Genomic DNA, 19,291 nt, shown 5'->3' with positions numbered 1-19,291 from the left:
GACAGCAACTTGTCTGTTCCCCTTCCCCCAATTCCCCAGCACTGTTCCCATCCCCCCAATTCCCCAATAAAAAATTTTTTAAAAAAATTATAGAAAAATATTGAACTATAGTGGATAGGTCTGTTTTTCACAGTGTTGTGAGTTAGTAATTTTACAACAGTTCATGTGTATTTTAGGATTTAACAAAATAAGTAAATAATTGTGGTTTATAAAAGCCAGGTTTCTGTCAGAGAAGGGAGCTACAAATACAGAAAGAGGGAAGACTAGAATGAACCCTGTGATGTTGAACTGGAATAGGAGGCATCAATATAAACAACTGGTTTTTAAGAGATAAATGATAGAAAGTTGGATGGATAGATAGACACAATTTCCTAGCTCTTTCTGCTGAGTCAAGAAGCAGTTACATTCAACGTCAAGAAACACACCTAACACGTATATCATGGTTTCTAAATACCATTCTGTAGTAAAGAGAGCCAGGAATCCTTGGGGAAATGACTGATTCCAGGGTTAAAACAGGGAAAGTACAGGATGAGCCTCAAACATCTCTTATGATGGTCCCCAATCCCTCACTATATCAATGGACTGACTTCTGTCTAATAATGAACCTGATGCCCTCCCCACTCTTTCTCTTCCCTCTCTCCCTAAGTGATGTCACCTAGTCCTGTGACTATAAATATCACCTATATATGTTGATGAGTCCTAAATCTGTATCTCTAGAACTAAGCTCTTCCTGAACTCTCCAGCATAGCCAAACAAGACCTCTTGATCTCCCCAGCTCCGAATCTGTTCCTTCCTCAGTCTTCGCCATCTCAATAAACAGCATCAATTACCCTGTAAAATCGGGCAAAAACCTTAAGAGTCATCCTTGTTTCCTCTTTACCTCACCCTCCATATCTAATCTATCAGCAAGTCCTATCATTTCTACATCTAAAATATATTCTGAATCTATCAATTCCTTATAGCTCTATTTCTATCACTCTATTCCAAACTACAATAATTTCTCATCTAAATTGTTGCTTCTACAACTAACTGGTTCTTCATGTTGTTTACTCTTGCCCTGGCCACAATCCAGTCCCTAAAATGTCAGAGTGATTTTTCTCACATCATTGTCAAGTGGCTTTTTATTATTAAAATGTAAATCAAATTATATTATTCCCATGAATAGAATTCTCCAATAACTTCTCACTGCACTTTGAATAAAACCTGAACTCCTTACAACAGGTAGAAGGCCCTGGTGATCTGGCCCCAATGCCTTCTTCAAGTTTATTTTATACCCTCCTCCCACGAGCTGAGTCAAGTTGGCCTTCTTTCAGCTCCTGAAATATACCAAAAAGTTTTCTCCTTCAGGGATTTTAAACTTAGCTGTTCCTTCTATTGGGAAATTCTCAACCCCAGGTCTTCCCATGTTTAGCTCCTTTCTACCATTCAGGTCTCCAAAATGGCACCACCTAAGGGATGCCTTCTCTGACCACCTGCTTTTCATGGTCTCCACTCCCTCTCCAGTCACTATCATATCACCCTGTATTTCCTTCATAGTATTTATCACAATTACTTTGTTTATTTATCTGTTTACTTGATTACTATGTTTTCTCCATTAGAATATAAGCTCCATCGCGCAAAAACTATGTCTGTCTACTTCATCAATCTTTAGCATCTAGCACAGGACCAAGTATGTAGTAAACATTTATGCAGAATCTCATGAATAAATGAATTAATTACAGACAAGGAAGATATTTTCTCAATCCCCAAATCTATAGCAGTTCTATAAAGCAGGTCAGTGTCAAGCTTTAAAATAATTATATAAAAAACTAAGCATGGGGCCGGCCGAGTGGCGCGTTGGTTAAGAGTTGGCTTAGGACGCCAGTTCTGAGCAGCAGGGCCCCGGTTTGAATCCCACATGAGGGCCAGTGATGCTGAGCCCTTTACAGCTAAGACGGTGAACAACAGCTCAACCTGGAGCTGGGCTGCAGTGGGTCGGTGGCAACGGTGTAGGCTGCAGTTCCTGCTGCAGTGGGCTGCTGTGAGCTACCATGAGTGGCCGGCAGCCAGCGTGAGCAGCCGGCAGCCAGCGTGAGCGGCCGTCCACTGGCCGGCGAGCGACTGCCTCACCCAGGAAGAGCACAGTGATAATACCAACATGGGCCAGTGAAGCGACGTCCTCCACAACTAGACTGAAGAACAAAAGGACAGCAACTTGTCTGTTCCCCTTCCTCAATTCCCCAACACTGTTCCCCTCTTCCAATCCCCTAATAAAAACTTTAAAAAAAAAAAGCATGGATGGTGAACGGATATGCCAGGCAAAAGCAGCAAGGTGAGAAATGCAATATTTCCTCAATGATTAATAAGCAAGTCCGTGTTAGTGAAGCATAAAGTGTGATACAGAGAGTGGCAAGAGGAGAAGCTAAATAGGCAGAGTTCATATTACAGAAAACCTTGCATGCCATATTAAGCTTTAATTTTACAGGTTATGGAAAGCCATTGATGGCTACTTCAGTCAAGACAAGAGACAAAGGCCTAATCTAAGGCTAGGACAAAAAGCAGACTGATTGGAGAAGTATTCACAGCACTTGGGGACTAACTGTATGTCAGGTAGGTAATTGGGAAGAGAAAAAGAGAAGCTTTAAGCATGAGTGACTGAATAGTGATAACAGCAACTAGGGATAGAGAATAAGGAGGAAGAGGTATCTTCTGGAGGAAACTGATGAGTACAGTTTTTTTGACATGTTGAATTTAAGGTATTTGTGCATAAAGATCTCTGGGAGTCATCAATATATGGAAGGCAGTTGAATTCAGAAAAGGAGAGAATCATCCAGGAAGATTAAAGGAAAGAAAACAGTGGGCCTCAAGTCAGGCAGGGAAGAGAAACCCATAAAGATGACAGAAATAAGAGAGAACCAGAATAAATATAAGAGAATATAAAAGAAATGAATGGTCAGCAGTGTCAAGAGTCAGGTAGAATTGTCACTATTTTTATTTTTTTTATTTTATGCTTTTTTTTTTTAATTTTTTTGCCATAAAGGCACTCTCTTGTGCTACCTGTTTATTTAGCCTCATTTTTAAAATTAGTTTCAGGTGTGCAAAACAGTGCAATAGTTATACTTTTTTCCCTCGCAAAGTGACAACCCCTCTCCCCAATCCACTCTGCCACTCCCCCAACCCCTGATATCATACATATCTATTACAATTCCATTGACTCCACTCCCACACTATACACCACATTCTGTGACTATATATATATTCAATTATAGTTAGAACTGTCACTATTTTTAATTTTAGCCATTCTAATGGGTATGTAGTGATAATTCATCATGTTTTAATTTGCATTTCCCTAATGGCTAATGATGTTGAACATCTTTCCTGTGTTTATTTGCCTTCCATATACCCTCTTTATAAACTGTCTTTTCATGTCTCATCCATTTTCTTACTGGATTGTTTGTTTTTATACTGTTAAATTTTGAGAGTTCTTTATAAATCCTAGATACAAATCTTTTGCTGGATATGTAATTTGTGAATATTTCCTCCCAGTGTATACCTTTCTTTTCATCCCCTTAACAGGGTCTTTCACTGAGCAATAGTTTTTAATTGTGATGAAATATAATCCATCGGGGTTTTTTTCTTTTATGGATTGTACTTTTCATGTCATATCTAAGAACTCTTTGCCCAGCCCTCAGTTTTCTTCTAAATTTTCTATACTTTCACATTTCTCCTGTTTTCTTCTAAAAGTTTTAAATAGTTTTACAACTTACATTTAAATCTATGATCACTTTTCAATAATTTTTGTACATAGTGCAAGGTTTAGGCTGAGATTTGGCATTTGTTGTTGTTTGTTTTCTTTCTTTATGGATGTCCAATTGTTCCACTCTATTTGTTGAAAAGAGTACCCTTTCTCCATTGAATTGATTTTTGCACCTTCATCAAAAATCAGTTGATTGTACTTGTATGGGTTTATTGGGTCATTTATTCTGTCCCACTGATCCATATGTCCAATTATTTAAAAGTAAAAAGGTTTTTAAAAAGTTAACTGGAGTGAGAGAAGTATTGAAAAAATATCCTTAGGATTTGGCAATTATTCGTCCCTGGTTACAATGATGAAGAGGTAGAGTTCCTAGAACACAGATTGTCAAGAGCAGTGGGTTCAGGAGTCAATAACTGTTTTTATGCCCAACTACCTAAAACACTAGAAGGCAGGAACTGTGGAGGAAAAGTAAGTATGCTAAAACATAAACACAAATATGTCTTGCAATTCACCCAGCTTCACATTAGATATTTATGAATACTTATGAATGTTTGCAGTTCTTTTGTATCCGTTCTTATATCTAGTAAAGAGGAAAATCCACATCCAAAGTCTCCAGAAAAGTTGGGAGGCAGAGAGGGAAGGAGGAAAAGTATTTTTAAGCAAAATGAGGTTCCTCCAAATATCTTCAACCCATACAGAGGTATCGTTAAGTCCTCTATCCCCAAAGTGGACTTTAAGGGACTTGGAAATCCTGTACCCCTATTTGGGGACATGTACAAATTCCTTTTTTGTGCAACCAGCTCCAAGAGTTTCCATATTCCTTGCTGTTAAAGAAATGTTTCATTTGTCATCTTTCCACCAATCATATTCTAGTTTCATGTTGTTACCCATGCAGTGTCTTTTTTTTCTTAATCTCTGGCATCTAGCATGTGACTAGCACACAATAGATTCTCAATAAATAATCATCATTATATCAACATTAGGACAATGAAAAGGGAGATGCATTTCCTTTGAATTTTTCTTTCAGTTGTTTCAAATGAGAACTAAAATATTTACAACTAATCCTCAAATAACAAATGGCAACAATATATTAATAATTCTTAAAACCCATATTGTCATCCATGACATACTTGTTCCTTTAGGCAGAGAAAATAAAAATCTCAAGTTTCTAAATCTCTCTCTTTTCTAGAATGGCACTTAGCAGGTGGTCTCAGAAGGAGCTACTTTGTAATAATTTCTTTGAATGTTTTCAAAACAATAAATATGAAAAAATTGAACTCACTCCTTTCTTTTTAAGTTCACTGGTCATCTGTCAAAAGCAAACAAACAAGACATAATTAAATCAAAGAGAAAAATTTTTAAGTAATTTAAGTTTTTAAAAATTAAAATATAAATACTTTAAAATTTATGTATTAGTCTTTTTAAATATTAATTATATTGAGATTAACTTAAAATAATTAAGAATGAAAACAAAATAAAGATAAGCTTTTTAAAGAGAAAACAAACTTACAGTTGGAGGATAATCTGGCTCTGGTGATGAACGTATTCTTTTACTCAGTGTTCTATCTAAATTTCTTTTAGCTCCATCAATTCTGAAATATGTAGTCAGAAAAGTGTATGACTCTCTTGAAGATACCACTCATATATTATTAAAACATTACAACTTGTTATATTTTTTCAACTATATCTAAAGAAAAGATAGGTAAGAGTAAGATAGTCAAGGCAGCCATGACAGCTCAACCAAAGACACTCACAAAAGAGGACTTCCAGAACTGCTTCAGAAAGTGGCAGGAACAATGGGATAAGTGTGTTCGAAGCAAGGGGGAGTATTTTTTTATTATTGTGAAATACATTTTTAAAAATTAGTTTTAGCTGTACAACACAGTGCAATCGTTATACTTTTCACCCCTCAAAGTGACAACCCCCCTCCCCCAATCTGCTGCCCCACTTCCCCCCACCAATATCATATCTATTACAATTGAAGGGGAGTATTTTGAGGAGCATTAACGGCAATGTGCTTTTTACTGTAATAAATTTTTTAATTTAAACATTCACCTTATTTTTTTTACCACACTTCATAGATAGTGTCTATCAAAGTCAATAAATATCTGTGGAATGAATGATCAGAATAGTGGATTTGGAAAAGATCTTGCCTGTCTAGGTCAGTACCTTATTTAATGCATGAATACTCTCAAAAATATCACGTTGTACAGTGAGGGGGGATAGCATTCATCTCTTTCTAAGGTAGCTCAATTTATTGTCAGCCAGCTCAAATTCTTAGAAACAAATTTCTTATGTTGAGTTGTATCCTTGTAACTTCTATCCTCTGGAGTTATATACAAAGAATCATATTTTTTTCTATGATACCCTTCTAAAACTTAATGATACCTATATTCCAGTTCCTTCAACTATTCCTGTCAATAAAAGTTACAATTTATGGTGAGCTTATTATGTTCTAGGTATTGGCTTACAGTCTTAAGAGCATTATACTTATCTCCCTCTTACAGATGGGAAGGTGAAGTAAAGTTACCTGACTTGAAAAATTTACATCACTAATAATCTGCAGAGATGGGATATGAACTCGGGCATGTCTGATGCCAGAGTCTATCTATACTCTTCCCCATTAAGTGAATCAGCTTCCTTCAAATGAGGTAGTTTCAAAATTCCTCACTTTCCTCTGTAGCTATTACAGTTTATCAACATCCCTCTTAAAATGTGATCCCAGAATTCCAGATGTATTATGACCAGTGTGCAGTGAAAATTTTTTCTCCCACATTCCAGACATTTTACATTTATTAAAGCAGCATAAGACTTAATAAACTTTTTGAGTAGCTTCATTTCCCTGTTGAGTCATACTGAACCTGACCAAACTAAAATTCCAAAGGCTTTTTCACATGAAGTAGAAAATGTGCCTGAGATATTCTCCTTCCTCTCTTATTTAACCATCAAGCCCAAGGCCAAACTTCCCTTCATCCATCATTCTCACCCTAAACAGACTAGCTCTCAGTGATCTATACTTTCAAGGAATTTGCTTTATATTTTGTTATGCTAGTTGGCACTTTCTGGCTTGCACTGTAACTATCCCAACATAAATATGCCTAATTTCTCTGAGCTCTTTATGTACAAATGCCACCTCTTAGTATAGCAACAATTTCCTGGAGTGTGATTTTTCCTATTGCTATAAATAAAAAGAGCTGGGAAGAATAAGAGAGAGCCTTTTCACCCCTTGTTTTTGCTTTGTGTGTTAACAATCAAAAACAAATAAATAAATCAAACCTGGATAACTTCAAAGGACTGTGTGATAGACTACATGCAGTGAAGGAGAGAAAAGCTAGTCTGAATCAAGAGGGAGACAGTGGTCAAGGAAGAAGTGGCTCATTCCTGGACTCTGGAAGCAAGGAATAGAGAATCACAAAATCCACAGTCATCCAGAAAAATGTGTTTCTGGTATAAAAACTTCATTCCAAATGCATTTTTCCCAAATAAAACACATGACAATTCTAATCTCAGTATTAATACTCCACTTCGCTTCAGGTTATTTTGAGGCAACATTTTTTATTAAGCACCCAAGTGAGAGTAGTACAGTAATACAGATCTGTGCAAGCACAATAAAGTTCTACCTTAAGAAATTCATTCATTCACTCATTCATTCACCAACGACAACATGACAGACACTGTTCTTTGTGTTGAAATCTCTGTTCTCAAGTATGTCAAAGTAGAAGAGAACAACAACAAAGAAAATAAATAATAATACATTGTGTTATAACATACTTTGCTCTCTCTCCTTATGACATCCTGTTCTTCTGCTTTTCCTCCTGCCTCACTGGAGGCACTTCTTCAGTCTATTTGCTGGTTGGCCCTTCTATACCCAACATCTAAATATTGTAATTCTTAAATGCTTAGTCCTGGGCCTTCTTCTCTTCTCTTCTCAATTCCCATTCTCTCTCTCTTTCTCTCTGATTTCAACTATTCCCTTTAAAAATCATCTATATCCTGCTGACTCCCAAATTGGTATCTCTAGCCTATGCCTTGTCTCTTACATATCCAACTGCTTACTTAACATATTTCCCTTAGATATCACATAGCACCCCAACTCCAAAAAAGAAAAAAGGAATTATTGCTTTTGACCTCTCCACCCCCCATCATCTCCTGAACTTCCAATTCTCTATAAACACTACTATTTACCTTGTTACCAAAGGCAATCCAATGGTAAGTCCTATTGATTTGGGATCCAAAACATACTCATATACCCTTAAATCTACTCTCTCCTCCTCCATTGTCTCCAGACTTACAGCCAAACCACCATAAGTTCTCATCTATGCTACTACAAAAGCATCCTACCTGGTATCTTTGTTTCCTTCTATTCTTGCCCTCTTCCCCTCCACTTCAGTCTATTTTTTTTTTCTTTTTTAAGATTTTTTTTAATTGGGGAATTGTGGGGAGGGGAACAGCATTGGGGAATCGGGGTAGGGGAATAGACAAGTTTCTGTCCTTTGGTTCTTCAGTCTAGTTATGGGGGATGTTGCTTCACTGGCCCATGTTGGTGTTATCATTGCGCTCTTCCCGCGTGAGGTAATCACTCACCAGCCATTGGATGGCCACTCACGGTGGCTCATGACAGCTCATGACAGCTCACCCCAGCTGCCAGCCAGCCACACTGCAGCCTACGCCATAGCCAGCGACTCATGGCAGCCCAGCTCCAGGTCGAGCTGCTGTTCACCATCTTAGCTGTAGAGGGCGTAGCATCACTGGCCCTCATATGTGGGATCCGAACTGGGCCCTGCTGCTCAGAGCTGGCATCCCAAGCCAATTTCTAACCAACACGCCACTTGGCCAGCACCACTTCAGTCTATTCTTAATAGCAAGAGTGATATTTTTTAAGTGTAAGTTGGATTTCATGTCACTTCCCAGGTTAAAACATTTCGGTGGCTTCCATTGCACTTAAAATGGAATCTGAAATCCTTACATGGCCTTTCACAATCTGCCCCTACCTTTCTCTCCATCTTCACCTGATACCACTCTTCCCACGGCCCCTGATAATCTAGTGACATTGGCCTTTGCCAATTCCTAGAACACACTAAAAGCATTCATATTTCAGGGCTTTCATGCTTGCTATTCCCTTTACTAGAGTGCTATCACCATGTTTATTCAAATGACAAGGTTTTGATTATTTAGATTTTCTACTTTAATATCATCTCCACAGGCCTTTCCTGGAATGTTCCTGGGAAAACCTTTCCTGTGACTCTCTATTCCACTATCTTATGTCTTCCCAGTACCTGTCACTATCTAAAAGGCTAATATACTTTTTTAAAAATATACTTACTGTCTGTCTCCTCCCACTAGAATATAAGCTTCTCTAAAGACACAGTCCTTTGTGTTGTGTTCTCTATTGTCTCCCCAGTAACAAGCACAGCGTCTATATAACAGTAGGTACTTAATGTCTGCTAAATAAACTGATATGAGAAATATGTAGACAGAGTTAAAGATGCATGAAGAGGATTAAGAGAAGGCTTTCCAGAGGAGGTGATCTGTATACTAAGCCTTAAAGTACTAGTTTAAAGATTAAGGCACAAAAACACCTTCCAGTGAAAGAAACTGCAGAGAACAATTGTGAAATTTATCTTTTACTAAACTATGAAAAATATATTCATGGAACTGCAATAGTTCAACATGAAAATGTGAGAAAATGAAAGGTTTTAGAGTAAGAACAATATGTAACTCCTAAGGAAACCCCATCACTATACATCACATTGAGTATAGTCTTAGAAATGAAAATGAGTAAAGGATCTTTAATAATACATATACTGACATTAGTTAATGTAGCTTATAAATTTGAATTTAAATATGATTAAATGATTGATAAACTAATAAAAATGCAAATCTAAAGAAGTTATATAATTAACAGACCTGTTTACTTATAAGGAAAGTAAAATTTGCAAAAATTTAAATTAAATTAGCAATAATATGATAATCAACAATGTAACAGACAGTAAAACTTAGTCAGTTGCAGGGTCGGCTGAGTGGCACATTTGTTAGGAGATGGGTTGGGACACCAGCTCTGAGCAGCAGGACTACGGTTTGGATCCCACATATGAGGGCCAGTGATGCTATGCCTTCTACAGCTAAGATAGTAAACAACAGCTCAACCTGGAGCTGGGCTGCAGCGAGTTGCAGGCGACAGCGTAGGCTGCAGTGAGACTGGCCAGCAGCTGGCGTTTGCTTTCGTGAGCTGTCATGAGCTGCCGTGAGCCACCGTGAGCAGCCATCCAATGGTCTTCGAGAGGCTGCCTCACCCGGGAAGAGCGCAATGATAATACCAACATGGGCCAGTGAAGCAATGTCCTCCACAATTAGACTGAAGAACAAAAGGATAGCAACTTGTCTGTTTCCCTCCCCCAATTCCCCAATAAAAATCTTTAAAACAAAACAAAACAAAAACTTAGTCAGTTGCAAAAATATGTATAAATGAGGCAAACCATGAAGGGAAAGAGAATGTAGAAAGAGAAGCAGAAGTCCACCAGAGAGAAATTTCCCATTCTATCATTGAGTGTTAGGTTAGAATTGTACAGATGAGATCAATGTCTTTTTCTTCTTAATTATCCCCAAAGCCCAGAAGAGTCAGGTACCTAGGAAACTCCCAGTAACTGCTGAAATGAACTGAACCATCCTTATCACAGCCTTTAGTAGCTAGCACCTAAATTAGTTTTAATTTCCACTAAATTGGAGGGGGAAGGGCAGGATGTTAGACTATATTTTCTTTTGCATGTAAAAAAATTTAAGTACAAGTAGTTTCAAGATATTTTATTAAGTATTTGCAATGCTATTCAAATGCAATGCTATTCGTAGGGTCCCAATTACTTGGTTTTACTTTCAGGGACCAGTATGGTTACAATATATTGAGTGGAAGAATAGTGTGGTACTTAAAGTATATGAAGTCTAGAACCAGACCGCTGGGGTCCAAACCCCAGCTGTGTGACTTTGGGCAAGTTACTTAACTTCTCTGTACCTCACTTTACTCATCTATAAAATAGAGATAACAATAGAGGCCATCTTATAGGGCTGTTGTGAGAAGTTTAGGTGAAGTGATTAAAATAATGCTTAAATGCTGATTAGCATAAGCAATATACCGAGGGTGCCAAAAAAATGTATACAAGTGGACCCTTTGGTTAGCGTTGCTCAAGCAGTAGTTTGCTGTAATCAGAAGTGTCTGGACACTGACAGTAACCACTTTGAGCACCTTTTGTAATTGCAGAAGTCAAATGTGACTTGTGTTCATCTTTTGTTATTGGTATATATTATTACAATTTTAATAGTTTTCCTTTCTTAAAATGTGTATACATTTTTTGGCACCCTCTATATATCATTTATTATCACTATGATTACTTTTTCAATTGTTTTCCTAATTGAAGTTTAAGATGGTATTTTGCCCATGAAAAACCTGTAATTAAAGCTTTTTATGAGAATACGAACACTAATCATTTTACTTGAATTCCAAACAAGAATTATTTATTAATATGCTACTTACACTAACTGATTAATTGTCTTCTTCTGCTCCTTGGATCTTCTGTAATTCAGCAGCTTACTTTGTGTTGATGTGTTAACACCTATGTTTTCAGGAGGACCAACGATGGGAGGTAACTTCAAGTTCAGAGCCTCCTTTTCTGCTGCAATGGCAGCTTTGTTTGGATCTGACATCTTGGTCCCCTAAAGATTAAAATATTCTATACGCTAAGGAGAAAAAGTCCATAAAGCCATTATTGTAAAAGCTAGCTTCCATATATTCAAAACATTTCTTATATATCAATACCAAAAATGCTAGGCCTTTTTAGATCTTCCTCCCAAACATGGTATCAGTCTAAAAAATGACAGTTGAAATAAGTGGGCAGGGATTCCTGTTAAGAGATCTATCACCCACTTGCTATGGAAAAATGAAGCTGGTTACTTCCATGTTAGGGCTTCATTTCCTGAAAGATGAAATTAAGGAAATAGATTAGATGTTCTCTAAATACCCTGCAGTTCTAAAATTCTGGGTTCAAAATTTCCGTAAGACATAAATCACAACAACAACAAAAACAGTTGTTGAAGTATAATCACCGCAAACCAACTTAATATCATTAATATTTAAACATCAATATCATATCTTAGTCTTGCTACCTTCCAAGACAGTTATACTATCTATAATCAAGCCAAAATAGGCACACTTAACGCATAAGAAATCTAAAATTTCATGTAAATGCTGAACAATTATCTGTGATACCAACTGCATTTGCTGCAGATGCCAACAGAATTTGGAGATTCCTGCCTTGAAAAAAAAGGTATTTCTGCTGGCACCCAATTCATGATCTCCTGGCCTGGAAGAGGGGTGAAGAGGAAAGCTGAGGACAAGGAAGTACCTGTTTTTCACTACTTCCCAAAGGCGCAGATAAGAGGGAAATGTTTAGTGAGCTTCTCCTCTAGTGAATGGAAGAGGCAAAACGAGGAGTGAAACCTCTAGACTCCAAGTTGAGCGGTCGCCAGCCGCGTAGATACTAAGCTGTCGCCATAGAAACTGTCATGGGTCGCAGTTGAAGAGACTGGGTAAATAAAGGTTGCCTGAGAAGCAGTTGCTGAGCTGCGACAGATTAGTAGTCACAACAACAATTCTTTATTCAAGTAAATGGAGGTTGGGTAAATGAGATTTTTTTTTTTTTACCTAACTGCCTTCCCTTGGAAAGGGTTCAAGGAATCAGGATCTTCAAATAGTGGAAAACTGCAAGATTGAAAATTTGGATCTGTTGGAAAACAGATTTATGTAAACACTCTGTCAAAGGCGTATCAAGTTTTCAAGTGTCCCCAGAGTAGCTTCCCCATAAATATTGTAACTAATCAACAATATAATTTATCTTGTTCTATATTTGGCATTTGTTTATACAGCACTTTTCCTTCAGGAAATCCTTGGCAAAAAAAAGGTCAAGGTGTGTAAATTTTATGAGTATGCTTAAAGAGAGAAATGTGAAACTTTGCTATTTGAGGCTGCCCAATAGATACTCCTATCTAAACAATAATAGCCTGAATACTATGTGCATAAATAAAATGGGGGGGATGGGTAAGTCCTGGTGGTATTGGCATATTCATTCAACCAGTATTTGAGCATCTTGTATGTGGCTTGTCACCATGTAAAGAATTTTTTTTAATGAGAGTACACCCTACATTGTTGTGTATGGCACACAGTAGGTCCTCTAAAACATTATTTGAGTGAATAAACAAATTAAATATAGCAGCAAACTATCTTTCTGTAGGAAACAAAATACTTGGTATAAGTATGTGACAGTTCTGACATATCTCTACAAGAACTAAAGGGAGAACAACAGTCTTTTATATTATACATACATCTTCTCCCAGTTATTTAATCAAATGCTAATCCAGTGCTGCTGTGAAATTTTGCAGACATACGTAATTCAAGTCCCTAATAAATTGACATTAATCTAGGGAGATTATCTGGGTCACCTGACTTAATCAGTGAAAGTCCTTTTAAAAAGAAGGCTTAAGCATGTCCTGAGTTAGCCTCCAAACTGCAGCTAACTATAATTACTCTCCCCTCTCTGGATTTTCCCTTCCTGACAGCCTACCCTACAGACCTTGGATTTATCTAACCAGCCCCAATTGCATAAGCAAATTCCTTGTAATAAATCCACACACACACAAGGATACATATAGGGGATATATATAATCTACTTGTTCTGCTTCTCTCATTAAGCTCTAATACAATGTCTATTTTTTTAAAACAACTTTATGGAGGTATAATTTACATACTCTAAAATTCACCATTTTAAAGTATAAAATTCAATTATTTTTTAGGAAATTTATAGTTATGCAACCATTACCAAGATACAGTTGTAAAACATTTCCATCACTGCAAAAAGTTCCCTTGGGCTCATATGCAGTCAATCCCCACTCCCAGGGCAGGCAACCACTGATTTGTTTTTGGTCTTTATAAATCCGTAATTTCTGAAAATTTCATATAAATGGGATCATATATTATGCAGTCTTCTGCCTGGCTTTCACTTAATGATAATGTGTTTGTGGTTCATCCATGTGTAGTATGTAACAGGAATTCATTCCTTTTTATTGCTGGGTAGTCTTCCATTACATGAATATATTACATTTGGTTTATCCATTCATCAGTTGATGTACAGTTGGATTGTTTCCAGTTTGGGGATACTATGAATAATCCTGCCATGAACATTCATATACAAGTCTTTGGATGAATATACATTTTAATTTCTCATCGATAGAAACCTAAAGTGGAATTGCTGGGTTGAATGGTTAAGTCTTTTAAGAAACTGTCCAACTATTTTCCAAAGTGGTTGAAAGATTTTACATTCATGCCAGCAAAGATTTTCTCTTATGTCTTCTCATTTTGGATTTTACACTTAGGCCTATGATCCATTTAATTTCTGTATGTGGTGAGAGGTATGCATCCAAGTTCATTTTTTTTTAGTGTGTGTGTGTGTGTGTGTGTGTGTGTGTGTGTGTGTGTGTGTGTGTTTCGGTACCATTTGTTGAAAAGGTTGTTCTTTCTCCACTGAATTTCCTTGGCATCTTTGTTGAAAAAATCAACTGACCATAATGTAAGGGTTTCTTTCTGGACACTCAATTCTATTCCATTGATCTACATGTCTATCTTTATACCAATACCACTCTATCTTGATTACTGTAGCTTTAATACAAATGGCTACAGCTTTAAAATGGGGTAGTGTTAGTGCTCCAACTTTGTTCTTCTATAAAAAGAAGTAACTTTGACTATTCTAAGTCCTTTGCATTTCTGTATAAATTTTAGGATCAAGTTATCAATTTCTCCAAAAGAGGCAGCTGGGATTTTAATAAATATTTTGCTTTGAAGAAAAGGAATAAATATGTTAACTATCTAAACATATACAGTTTGAAGCTTAAAATCCTTCTTTAAAAGCTCTATTTCTAGTCTAAGGGTTAGAAATACTACTTATGAGAACAAATAATCGCAAAGACTTGATTATTTAAAAGCACTTATGGATATAACACCAAAAGGTGACTCTCTAATACTACACAAAAAGTTTCTTCTACTTCTTAATAGAAATGTTGAAGATGCTATGAGAACTTATCAGACTTGATATGCTTAATACCATGTATTGTTCATTTCAAAATTTAAAATGGGGGCCGGCCAAGTTTGCTAAGAGAGTGAGCTCAGAGCAACAGGGTCGCCGGTTAGATTCCCACATGGTCCAGTGAGCTGCGCCCAAGCTGAGCTGCTGCTGAGCTGCCAACAGGTGGCAGAATGGCTCAGCTGGTGAGAGCACGTGCTCCTAACAACAAGGTTGCCAGTTCGACTCCCACATGGGATGGTGAGCTGTGCCCACCCACAACTAAGATTGAACACCACACCTTGAGCTGAGCTTCCCTGAGCTGCCATTGGGAGGCTGGATGACTCAGTGGTTAGAGCTTGTGCTCTTAGCAACAAGGTTTCCGGTTCGACTCCCACATGGAATGGTGGGCTATGCCCACCCACAACTTAGATTCAACACAGCACCTTGAGCTAAGCGGCCATGAGCTGCCGAAGGCTGGCCAATGGCAACTGGACTTGGAGCTGAGCTAACTGCGCCCTCCACAACTAAGATTGAAGGACAACAACTTGGCTATTCCCCTTCCCCAATACTGTTCCCCTTTCCCAATTCCCCCATAATGTCTTTAAAAAAAAGTGGGATTACAAGAAAAATAAATGAGTTCATATGCTTAAGAGTTCTTCATGAAGCTAAACTGTGACAGGTTTTACCTAGGTTCTTCGATTCAATTTCTTCTAATTTTTTTATTGCTGTTATATTAATTATATATTATATTAAATTATATAGCTGTATCATATATTATATATACTATATAGCATAGTATATCATCATAATACATTACAATGACTATTTTAAAATATAAGAAACAAATAACACTGTCGGTGGGAATGTAAATTGGTACAGCCACTATGGAAAACATATAGTGGTTCCTCAAAAGTTGAAAATAGAACTACCATAAGACCCAGCAATTCCACTGGGTACAAAGGAAAGAAAGGAAACAAAGGAAACAAAATCAGTATCTCAAAAAGGTATTTGTGCCCCCATGTTCATTATTTATATCAAGACATGGAAACAACCTAAGTGTAAATATCCATTGATGGATAAATGGATAAAGTCAATGCAAAATATATAAAAATAGATATATAGAGAGAGCTACAGATATAACAATATTATTCAGCCATAAAAAAAAGGAAATCTTGCCATTTATGACAATGTGAATGGGCCTTGAGGGCATTATGCTAAGAGAAATAAGTCAGACAAAGACAAATACTGTATGATCTCACTTATACGTGGTATCTTAAAAAAAATGAATTCATAGATACAGAGAACAGATTGGTGATTGCCAGAGGCAGGGGAAGATGAGACTGCAGTGGAGTGCAGGAAATGGGTGAAGGTGGTCAAAAGGTAAAAACTTCTAGTTACAAGATAAACACGTTTTAGGGATGTAATGTATAACATGGTGACAATAGTTAATAATACCATACTATATATTTAAAAGTTGCTAAGAGAATAGATCTTAAAAGTCTTCATCACAAGAAAAAAATTGTAACTATCTGAGGTCACTGATGGATCTTAACTAAATTTATTGTGGTAATCATCTGGCAATATATACATATATCAAATAATTATGCTGTATACCTTGGACTAATGCAATGTTATATGTCAACTGTATCTCAATAAAACAAAAACATTTAATTTTAAGGATACAGATAAATAGAAGAAATTGGTCCCTTAAATAAAAAGCAAATGGACACGGGATATGGAGTATAGTATATGAAGTAGAGTCAATGGAATTGTGATATATACAATGTCAGAGGGGCAATAGATTGGAAAAGGAGGGTTATCACTTTGTGAGTGGTGAAATGTCTAACTGTCACATTGTTTTGTACACCTGAAACTAATAATAAAAAAGCAAATGAAAATTATTAAATTTTGAATATATGAAGATTACCCTGAAGTATTATCACCAGGTACTTCTCAAAATTTCTGAGTGCTATCACTCAAAACTACAGTATTACGCTGACCTTAAAAAAAAGATAGAGGCATATTAATGATTTATGCTATTAACTGAAAATGTTATTAACCAAAGTGAAGGTAAGCACAAGAAACTAGTCTTCACAGGCTAATCTTTGCAGACATATGTGCAAGTAACAAGAATAACTCCATTATTCCTAACTTTTGATTAGTAAACATTAGCATATATTTCCTGGTATGGACTGAGAATGGACGAATAAAATGATTTCTATTAGCTGCTTCTCCTTTTGGTATCAGACAGCATAGTATTGGTTCAGTCTTCCAATCTCAAATTTTAATTATGTAACTATAATGTATATAATTTTGTATATAATTATGCTATAATTTACTGTCATAAAAAGATAGCTTCAAACACACCATTTATAATGTATAATTTTAAAGTCTGTTGAGTTCAAATTAAACTTTCTGTGGAAAGTTATGGCACTTTCAGACACTTTCTCTTGAAAGAATTGACAAAAGATAGTGAAAAGAGGAAGGTACTGAACCATGGGTATACTGCATTCCTATTTGTTAAAAAAGTGGGAGGAAGGATATATGTTCATAAATATTTGTGTATGCATAGGAGTCAGGAGTGAAAGGGTTACTTTCTTTCATATGGGTGTTTTAATCTTAAAAAAAAAAACCCACACACCTAAAAGCAAGAAGTATGACACTTTAAGGCATCTCAAAACCAAGATTAAGAGTCTGCTACAGAGTTAAATTAGATCATGCTTGCTTGAAAGAAAGTCACATTTTCTAACATGGCTTTTATGTTTACATAGCCTTATTTAAGATTGATTGAGTTCTAGGTCAGCCAAGTTGGTTAAGAGTTGGCTTGGGAGCATGAGGTCTGAGGAGCAGGGCTGCCAGTTCAGATCCCACATGGGCCAGTGATGCTGCACCCTCTATAGCTAAGATGGTGAACAACAGCTCGACGGGGAGTTGGGCTGCCCTGAGTAGCTGACCTACAGGGTAGGCTGCAGCGGGCCTGCAGTGTGCTGCTATTAGCTGCCATGAGCGGCTGTCCAATAGCCTGAGAGCAACTGCCTCACCCCAGAAGAGCGCAATGATCACAATACCAACATGGGCCAGTGACGCGATGTCCTCCACAACTACACTGAAGAGCAAAAGGACAGCAACTTGTCTGTTCCCCTTCCCCGATTCCCCAACACTGCTTCCCTCCTCCAAATCCCCAATAAAATCTTTAAAAAAAAAAAAAAGATTGAGTTCTGCAAAGTTGCATGAAGGAAAATGCTGGGGGTAAGAAAAGTGCCATTTTAAAATTCATACTGCTAAATGTGGTTACTATAAACTGGAGTACTGAGACTTATTTTCTTCCTTCCTTAGGTCAGTTAGCCAGTTGATATAATGCAGTGACTTTTAACCCTATACTAGCCCTGGACTACATAAATATGATCAGTAGCCAGTCAGTCACCTGTCAAATGCTTGGTGGGTCGGGACAGGGGAGGATAGGAATAGAAATTTCAAATGACAGCAAAACTAATCCTTCTTTTAGAGCACAGTTCTAAAGGCTTATTTTCCTCATAGTAAGCCAGGGGAAAAGCGATGGCTTATTGTTAGATAGCCAATAAATAAACATTCCAGTTATAGAATATGGTAAAGGGTATACAAAAAGATCTTTTGTCAATAAAAGCGACTTCTCAATTTGTTCTTTGAATTTTCAAGGTTTTTTTTCTTCAGTTAGTCTCAGAATGTTAATTACATTAAACATGACATCACTCTATTTCTTGAAATACTTTCTTCACTTGGCTTTCAGTGAGGCTACACATTTCTTACCGGCTAGTCTCAGTCTCCTGTCACTCACTCAGCTATAGCTGTGACCTTGAACAGGTAACTTAATGTCTCTGGGCCTCTTATCTGTAAAGGCCCTTTTTAGCATAGTCATTGCTCACTAAAAATGGAAGTTATATATTGTGCGTTGTTATTAACTACCACAAAGTCTCAACTCCGCGCGACGGCGCCTGCCCGGCCTGAGGCGAACCCACCACACCTCAGAAGGTGAGCAACGTAGGGAATCCTGGAGAGGAAATGGGCGACGCCTTCCACGCCCGGAGCTAGGCTGGCAGTCCGGGTGGAGGCCCCTAATGGTATCACGCAGTTCAGCACCAGACAACGTTAAGGGAACGGAGGCGGTTTCAACCCAGGCAAAGCTCCCGCCGCCTTCAGGGAAGCGGAACCCGTGACACCGCCCAACCACTTCCGCTTCGGCGTATCTGCCCTTCTGTCCTCTAACTGCACTTTCGATAAAAATATGCGGCCTATTATTTCCCTCTAGCACCTCTATATTGCCTTCCTTTTCCCCTTTTTATGACTCATACTGAAGATAAAAATTAATCTGGAAGCTATTAGAGACAGACGTGGCTATAGAAAAAAGGAGCAGGCGAGCGGACTTGGCGAAAGTGCATGGTCCCAGAACCTGCGCCCTCGCTCCGCCTACCGGAAG

At 37.4% G+C, this 19,291-nt stretch overlaps 1 protein-coding gene across 1 annotated transcript in view; it reads right to left on the bottom strand.

The window, feature by feature from the left end:
• Positions 1–12,237, bottom strand: part of DNAH12 (dynein axonemal heavy chain 12) — a 133,231-nt gene extending 120,994 nt beyond the window's left edge. Inside the window, exons 1-4 of the mRNA XM_019652775.1 lie at positions 12,130–12,237; positions 11,262–11,464; positions 5,247–5,328; positions 5,019–5,045 (exon numbers count right to left, since the gene is read on the bottom strand). Coding sequence (XP_019508320.1) covers positions 5,019–5,045; positions 5,247–5,328; positions 11,262–11,431 — 279 coding nt within the window. The 5' untranslated portion in view covers positions 11,432–11,464; positions 12,130–12,237. The remainder of the gene's footprint in view (positions 1–5,018; positions 5,046–5,246; positions 5,329–11,261; positions 11,465–12,129) is intronic.
• Positions 12,238–19,291: the final 7,054 nt, after the last annotated feature.

Source organism: Hipposideros armiger, unplaced genomic scaffold (assembly GCF_001890085.2).
Source record: "Hipposideros armiger isolate ML-2016 unplaced genomic scaffold, ASM189008v1 scaffold_187, whole genome shotgun sequence".
NCBI classification, from domain to species: Eukaryota; Metazoa; Chordata; class Mammalia; order Chiroptera; family Hipposideridae; genus Hipposideros; species Hipposideros armiger.
Note: the sequence above shows the minus strand (reverse complement) of the source record. Positions and strands in the feature narration are given on the sequence as shown.